This window comes from Montipora capricornis, chromosome 1 (genome assembly GCF_036669925.1).
Source record: "Montipora capricornis isolate CH-2021 chromosome 1, ASM3666992v2, whole genome shotgun sequence".
Classification (NCBI taxonomy): domain Eukaryota; kingdom Metazoa; phylum Cnidaria; class Anthozoa; order Scleractinia; family Acroporidae; genus Montipora; species Montipora capricornis.
Window position 1 is genome coordinate 42,644,403 of NC_090883.1, and position 8,596 is coordinate 42,652,998.

Below are 8,596 nucleotides of genomic sequence, written 5' to 3' on the forward strand. Positions count from 1 at the left end.
GTCAAATTTCACAGTAATTTTTGTTTTTGTTACCTTGCAAACATGTTAAAAGATCGGCTTTCCAAAACAAGTGGTTGGCAGTTTCACAATGTTTTTTCGATCCCGAAGAGTTTTCGGGACTTTCGAGAAACGGGCTCCAGGGGCCGGGATAAATATTGAATTAAAAAAAGAAAAACCAATACTTGTTGGCAGAAGTGCTACTCAGTGGATGTACTTTAAAAAATTCATCATTCATCTTTTCTTCGTTTTTAGCTATCCATTTTTCTACAGGTCGGACAAATAATACCTAATTCAACTCGTCTAAAGTCTCTTTTGAACGGAATTTTTTAAAAAATAAAATTGTGTTCAATTTTTAAACTGACCTCCAGTTACCACCATTACGTACCAAAGAAACCGCGAAACACGAATTCCACGTGTGTCACACGCTTGCGGGTCGTGAATATGTCGGTCAAAAGGATACCGGAAAATTTCCTATGCATAACTTACAATACCAGACCAATTGTTTCTTAACCATAGACGTAAAAAAATGGATTGCAATTTCTACGCAAAAAAGTTCCATTCAACGTAACGGCCCTAAATGTTACGTTCGAGCCATATTTTAGTAGGACTAAAACTGAATTTTACGGACTGGAAACCAGCAAAAAATACCTTTCACTGGAACATTTCGGGTGTCTACGTTAATGTTGGGAAGTTTTCTTAACGTTTCAGGAATGAGAAACGTCGCGTTGCAAATAGCAGTTTGATCAGATTATCTTACTTCTTTTACCGCCATCCGCCACCACCCACCCACCACCCGCCACCCGCCAGAGAGAAAAGAGGAGTATGACCTATTCCATCGTCCCACCGGAACGACTGGTTTTTCCATTCAAAAGGAATGGGCTCTTGTCAAAAATACCTCCTTTGAAAAGTAATTGTCTTCCTAGCTCTCGCAGATGTGAAGTAATCGAAAATTTGGAATGGGGCTTTGGAATCCGGATTCCAGAGCTTGAATCCGGAATCATTGTATGGGATCAGGAATCTCCTGTTTTCGATGGAATCAGGGAACCATTTCGGTGGAGCCCGTGAATCCTAGGGTGCTTTCCATTAAGCCAAAATTTCCGGAAATTTCAAAATGGAAAGGTCCGTTTCGGTTCGGTCCGACCGGAATATTTAGGACCACCGTCTTTGACCGGTCGATCCGGTCCGACCGAACCGTGCTTTCGTTTCCAGTCCCACTTCACTGTAATGTAACGGAAATTTAGGTCGAAACGTAAATGGAACGTTTCGGACCGGTTGGAAATTCACTTTTGCGGAAAAAATGTCGTTCCATTTTTCCTTGGTTAGTTTCACTGGTCTTCGCTTTGATGGTCTGGACTCCGTAGACTCGGGATCCGGGATCACTATTCGGGATTCAGACTGTATGGTCTGCCGGCCATTAGCGGTTAAAACACCCTACGGCCACGTGCACCTGCAAGTTTCTTTAGACGCGAAGAATATGGCCTTTCGTGTTTTAGCTCTTTCCGCTATTTCGGAATACCCACTGCTTAAGTACACGAGAGTTTGTTCCAGGCATATTGTAACATTTCAGGAAATAACGACATTTCAAGACGAAGGAGCCGTTTGTTTGCGGGGTGTTTTCAAAGAATGGGTTGAAAAGCTGAAGAAGGGCATCGCAAAAAATCACAGGAATCCCAGTGAATTAAGTTCGTGGCTTCGAAGCGACGTTTCTGAGACATTTTACTTCAACGATTACTTCAACTGGAGAAATATTCCAGAGTTTGAGGAGTATGTTTTCGAATCGCGTGCAGCTGAAATAGCTGGAAAACTTATGAAATCCAAGGTAACGATTTTTTAAGGGAACGTGCGGTAGCAGTTTTGGAAGCAACTGTTATGAAGGCATTTATGTTTCAATTTTTTTATTGGACCCGGCTACAACTCAAATAGTTGTTGTCCAATTCAGCTCAAATGTTCAGGACTATTTCAATACAGTTGGATGAACAAAGAGTGTCAGTATTTTTCAATTTTTTGACGTGTTTTGACTTTCTACCGATTTCTTTGTCTAAATTGCCAACCAAACTTTGGTAGGAGATAAAAAATGAGGATACCTAAACTTCGAGCCAGGATTCGAGCTAGGATCCGAGGCAGGATTCCAGCCAGGATTCGAGCTAAGATGAGCTTTCTCTGCTATTTATTCTCGAGTGTCTCGGTTAAGTTAGGTCTATTTAGGTTGGTTCTAGTCTAGTTAGGTCTAGTTAGGGTTAGGGCAGGTCTCGGCTAGGTTAGGTTAGGACTCAGTTAGGTTAGGTTAGGTCTCAGTTAGGTCTCGGTTAGGTCTCGAATCCTGGCTCGGATCCTAGCTCGGATCCTAGCTCAGATCCTGGCTCAAATCCTGGCTCGGATCTTGGCTTTATTCTTAGTTTATCTCATAAAAAATTGTCAGGTACAAAACACAGGTTACAGGTCACAAGTCATTGTTTTACCAATACAGAAAGAATCCTAAGCATACATTATAAAGCTAACCTTTGGCCTAAGTCGGCCTAAACAAAAGTTTTTTGGCCTAATGTTAGCATTCAATTTGGTAAACTGTTAGCTAGTGTTGTTTCTGCGTTCATTTTGTAAAAATAATGATCACCTGTGTTTTGTACCTAGGCCTGGTCATAAAAAAATGCAAAAGGCAATACAAAAATTGCCAATACCGTTTCGCTGAAAAGTTATGTCAAAATCAGTTGCTTAAGAAACCTTCAGAAAATTTTTAAATCCCTAGTAGCTTAAGCCTCTAGAATAGGGGCTGGTCTTTCATATACCAGATCCGAAATAATTAATGTCCATGAAACAAAAGAACAAAGCAAAAATAACAATACCTAATTAGCGAGACCTAATTTGAATAACAATGGTCTTCTGCCATTTAAGTCTGGTATATGAAAGTCTGCCCAGAGTAGAACTACCTGTTTTTGCTTTGAAAACCTAACATAGAAAAAATAGTTAATGATCAAACAAGAATACTTTGTTGGATTCAAAAGTACATTCAAGGAGTATTAAAATGAACCTTATTAAAGTGTCAACTGTATTTAGCTCAAATAGTAGGTTGGGCTCAGTTTTAGAGCATGTCAGAGGAGAGAACCAACAAACTAAATCCACATGTAATGTCAAGTCTGATAGTCTAACCTGGGCCGCATTGGTGGGATGGAGTGCTCCATGAACACTGTGCCGTCCCTGCTCTCTTAACTCATTCACACCTCAAACGCCCCAGGATGCGCCTCATTGACGAGTAAAATGGTCTGGCATTAGACAGAGTAAAATCTGTTAAGTGTCACTCTCAGGGGTCAATGGGTTAATAACAATAAATCTAATAATATAATGGTTAAAATGTTGTTTATGTCACAGGAAAAATATTTACCGGGGAAAAAAATGTTAATCTCTCTAATAAAACAAAAAGGCATGTCATAAATTAATGAAAATTAAGATCATAATTAAATTCTAGTCTTGTCAAGAGTGTACCCTCAATCATTCACCAATGGTTACCTTAGTTTGATGATTTTATTTGCAGGTTACTGTTTTCTACCACGAACATGTCTTCACCAAAGATCCGGGGACAAATCGTGCAACACCATGGCACCATGATCAGGCATACTATCCTGTTGATGGGTGGAAGGTAAATGAATGGGAATGAAGAGAAATGGAGGGATGAGCCTGCATAGCTGGTGGTATTGTTGGGGTGGAAAATGGGGAGGGATGCTGTGAAATACTTTGTGGTCATGGCTGATGGCGACTCAGCTCTGCTGTTCAATCTTTTTTTTTTTTTTTTGCATTTTGGCTGCTTTCTGGTAAAATGCCCTGATAGTCTTTACCCTTAACTTTGGAATCCCCCATTGAAGGGTTAAATCATCTTGCATTGGTAAAAATCTATGTCACTCTTAGCTGTGAAACGTTGCTATTTGTTGCGGAGTTGAGGAATTCAAATACAGGCCTCATTGGGGAAAGTTGAGGGCTCTAAACACTGTGCCAAACCTTGTCCTGTAAGTAAAGACTTGAACCTCACTGTAAGGTAAACTATGAAGTATTACTGATCCTTATTGTACCTTTTACTAATTCCAAACAATTTTATTGTAAAGTTTCATTTTCACTGCTATCAGTATCTTAAGCAAAGGTCAACAATGCCTCACACCTAGAGTTGACCCAAAAAACGTAATATAAATAATAATAAAATAATAAAATAATGTTTTCTTTATTGGCAGCCCTATTTATGAAAGGCACCATGAGAGTTTTAAAAACTTTTACTGTCATTTCACAGAATTGTTCCTTTTGGTTGCCCGTTACTCCTGTAACAAAGGAATCGTGCATGAAATTTGTCAGCGGATCTCACAAATGGGGCAAGTGGTTTATTCCTATCAACTTTGGCTCACTAGAAAATTACTCAAGAGTTTCAGAAATGGACTCTGACAGGGCTTTTGAAAATGCTCCACAGATTGACACTGAATCAGAGAACTATGATCTGCTGTCTTGGGACCTGGAGGTATGTAACTGATTTTTGATGTGTTGATGGAACTTTCGTAGGTGCGAGACAGTTGGCTAGGGCTACCACAGGAAGTGTTATCTGGAGTTTCGACTTTTTAACCGTCAATTTGCTAAAAGCACAATGAGCAATCCCTATAGTTAAGCTCCTAAACCAGGCCTGTGGATAGCCAACTGGTCTGGCCCTCACCAGGTGGGATGCTTAAATCTGTTTTGCTTATTTCAAGCATTAATTTTGTTTTCATTGGTTCAAAAAAAGACCGTAAAGGGGTATGTCAATAAGTATGTTTTTTTTTTCTTTAATGCAACTTTTTCATGTTTTGGTCTCTTGTCAAATTGAAGCCACATTTAAAGAAACAAATTTAGCTGCTGCTGAGCAGGCATGGTGAGAGATGATGATTACTACTACTGCAATTACAACAACAACAATGACCAATTGACCACTACCATAATACTCCAAAATTTAGCTGTTGTACCCGGACAGTCCTTCTACCCACCCAGTACTTCCCGCAAGTCAACAAATAATTGTTTCACATTGGAATTATTGGTACTTCATTGTCATCGTCATTATTATCACTGTTTTCAGTATTATTAGTCATATTTTATCATCATAATCATCGTCATTATCAGTGAGCTACGCATATGCATGATCAAAATATTGTTCACAGACCTAAGCTTTAACCCTCACTTTAATAGTTATTGCCTTGGTGTGGCTCTGATTCAAATGCACACCTGCAATTGACTTCTGGAATTACTGACCAATGCTGACAAGCAGTTTCTCACTGAGTACTCAATCAGGCTTGCAAATTTTGCTAGCCCTTCACAATTGGAACAGCAGTACCAAAGTAACTATTACTTACCATTGTTATGATATAATCATGAAAAATACCGGAAGACACAACTTACTTGGAACAAAACAAACAAAAACCACAAGGAAGGGTTACCTGTTTTTTGCAAATGTTGGCCGTGTAGCACTTATATTTCAACAGACTTAACTATTTGAGGGTAATGTGAAGTGCTAGCACTTCACATTAGAAAACTAGCACTTCACATTACCCGCTAATAGTTAAGCCACAGACACATTTTACTTTTGAACAATGGCTATTCTATTGCCTCCAGTTTGCACAGAAGATGTCGTAATTTGTAGTTGTCTTATTTTAGCCTGGTGACTGTATTGCTTTTCACATGCGTGTACTTCATGGAGCCAAGCAAAGCATAGACACAGCTGGACGGCAAGTAGTTGCAACACGATGGCTGGGAGAAGATGCAACATTGGGTACTCGACCCTGGGTAACTTCTCCTCCACACACTGGAGGGTTAAAACCTGGAGATTTCTTTTACACAAGCGACACTTTTCCAGTTGTTTGGAGGTCAAAACAGTGAACGCCACCTTCAATCCTGGACAAACCTTGAGAGAGAGAGCTCTTACTGCCTCATCTTCAACCCCAGCTAGTTTGTGGAAATAACCACAAACCATTTTAAAGTAATAATAGACCATTTTACAGTTGTGGCTAAGTTACCAGGCCTAGCAATCGAAGCGAGGCTGCCGGTGACCCTGTTTTGATACAAACCTTCATGCTTTTGTAATGTTAATATGGAGTAATTAGCGTTACAACAACACAATTTACATGACAAAAGCAGTGAGGTCTGTATCAATGCAAGGTCACCGGCAGCCTCACAGCCATTCATAGGCTTGGTCGCTGAGCAAACAACTGTAAAATGGCCTATACTAATTACAATAAACTTATTTACAATCAATATGGGTAGATAAATGACAATAATAGGTAATAGACTAACTCTAGTATATAACAAGTAGACTAACAATCAGGCTTTTAGGCAGGATTTTGAAAGTGGGAGTCCAAATAGCATGGCGCTTGCGGCGGCTTGCTCCTAGGGGGGTCTGGGGGCATGCTCCCCCAGAAAATTTTGAAAAATTGAAGCGATTTCCGCGATTCTGACAGCTGTAAACGTCTTTCAATTTACCTATTAAACCGCTGTTTTTCTTTGATAATTTTACTATCCTTTCCTCAACTTACCTTGTTTAACATTGAATTATATTTGAGATAGGAACTCCAGTTGTTATGAAGAGTGATTAAAACTTGAAGTTGTCAAGCCATGATTTACACGAAAGAACAGATATGCGTGGCTTTGTTGGTCGAACTGCATTCTGGTACTACAATCTTTAACTATTCACCTACTATTAGTATTCCTAAAGCAATATTACGATGATTGGACATGTTATTACACCAAATGGCTATTTTGTTGTAATGCCCGCCAGATTTCGCTTGAACAGAGCAGAATACAATCAAGCGATTACAATAACATTTGCAGCCGTGAGATCGTCTTACCGAGTTGGAAGGCGCATGATCTTTGACTCATATCCTCATAAATAATCACCAACGTGCGTATTTATTTATAGCAGCCGGCAAAGTAGCCTGGGGACGACTTGGTAAGTCAATATCACTGAACAGTGGCTTTGCCTGTGAAATCGCTTCGCTCAACTTTGATTCAATTGATCAAAACAGAAAGGAAACTCGCTAAAAAAGTGTTAATATAGAAGAAAATACTAAAACAACTCTTGAGAGCAAAAAGAAATGTAAGTTTTATTAATTTATAGACACTGTTTTGTTACATTAAGCACAGAAGCTCGTAAATGGCCGCCCAAAACAGGCCGTCGAAAATCTCCCATTTCTGAGAACTGGCCGTCCTTTGGACGGCTGGACGGCCGCCTGGCTAAAAGCCTGCTAACAATAAAAGGTATGATAACATTACAATTATGTAAAAATACTAGCTGTAGTGACTATAGGCCTCTCTGAACAGATGGGTTTTGAGCAGGCGCTTGAAATGAGCTAAATTACTGGCATTAGGGATATTGCAGGGAAGCTTGCTCCACAGTTTGGGTGTCGCACAAATAAATGAGCGGTCGTCCAAGGTAGCAAGACTCTTAAAGTAGGATATTTCAGTAATAGTGTGTTCACAGAAAATCTGAGATTATATCTAGGGGCTGACTTAACTGCAAAAGACTGACTGATTTACACAAAGGGGAAAGTTCATATAGAGCTTGAAAGACAAAAAGTAAAATTTTTAACTGTATGCTATAAGTAATGGGTAACCAGTGGAGACTGTACAAAGAAGGAGTAGTATGATCAAATCAACTAACATTGCAGATAAGACGTGCCACTGCATTTTGCACATGTTGGAGTTTGTGCAGCTGGTTGTTATTTAACCCATATACATGTAGGAGACTATAACAATAGTCCAAGCGACTGGTCACGGAAGCATTCACTAAGATTTTTGTGCATTCCATACTAAGAAACTTTAAAGATGAAGAATATAATGATCTTTATTAGGGCTCCAAGAAGGCTATTCAGTCCTAATTTACAAAGATGCATTAGTTATTGTCTACAATAGGAAAAATACAACAATCCTATAATTTACTAATATATAATAATCATCGTACAATGATACAATTGACTATTTGAAAAATATAATTGGAAAAGATAATCTTTCAATTTCTTCTTAAACATTGTTAGGTTTATATTACAATCAGTGATAGCAGTTGGCAATGAGTTCCACATAGTTACTGATCGATACAGAAAAGATCGCTGCCCAGCAGCAGATTTGTATCCTGGAATATCCATAATTTGTTCTTATTTCTAGTATTTCGATCGTGTACAGTAGCCCTAGTGACAAAGCGGGAACAGAGATATCTAGGCACTAGTCCCTTAACACATTTAAACGTGAGAGTGCCAACAGTATATTTCAGCATACTACTACAGCATACTACTCTTGCAGCAAAATTCTGGACACTTTGTAGTTTGGAGATGTTCTAATCTTTGATGTACTGGACCATACAGGAGAACAATAAAATAATCGACTAAATACCAAAGCGTGGATAACATTCTCCAAAGACTTTGATTCAAAAAGATGTTTAATTCTATTAATCTGGCATAGGCTAGCGAAACAAGATGAGATCGTTTTTGTAATATGTTCATCAAAGCTTAGCGTTGCGTCCATTTCTATGCCGAGATCCCTGGCTGAGTTAGATGGAGTAACTTCTTTACCTAGTAAAGTGACATGAAAATCTTTGGGGAGTCTTTGAAGC

General features: G+C 39.1%; 1 protein-coding gene across 2 annotated transcripts; it reads left to right on the forward strand.

Annotated features, from left to right (window-relative positions):
* The first annotated feature begins 1,282 nt into the window (after nucleotides 1-1,282).
* LOC138044949 (uncharacterized) lies at nucleotides 1,283-8,373 on the forward strand. 2 transcript variants are annotated; one of them, XR_011131526.1, is made up of 5 exons: nucleotides 1,283-1,819; nucleotides 3,527-3,631; nucleotides 4,271-4,492; nucleotides 5,653-6,006; nucleotides 6,154-8,373. XR_011131526.1 is itself a non-coding variant. In XM_068891325.1 (4 exons), exons 1-4 carry the CDS (start codon nucleotides 1,298-1,300, stop codon nucleotides 5,872-5,874), a joined length of 1,071 nt encoding a protein of 356 aa, XP_068747426.1. In that variant the 5' UTR covers nucleotides 1,283-1,297; the 3' UTR covers nucleotides 5,875-8,373. The 2 variants fall into 2 exon arrangements, 1 of the variants encoding a protein (XP_068747426.1); XM_068891325.1 differs by having other exon boundaries at nucleotides 5,653-8,373.
* Nucleotides 8,374-8,596: the final 223 nt, after the last annotated feature.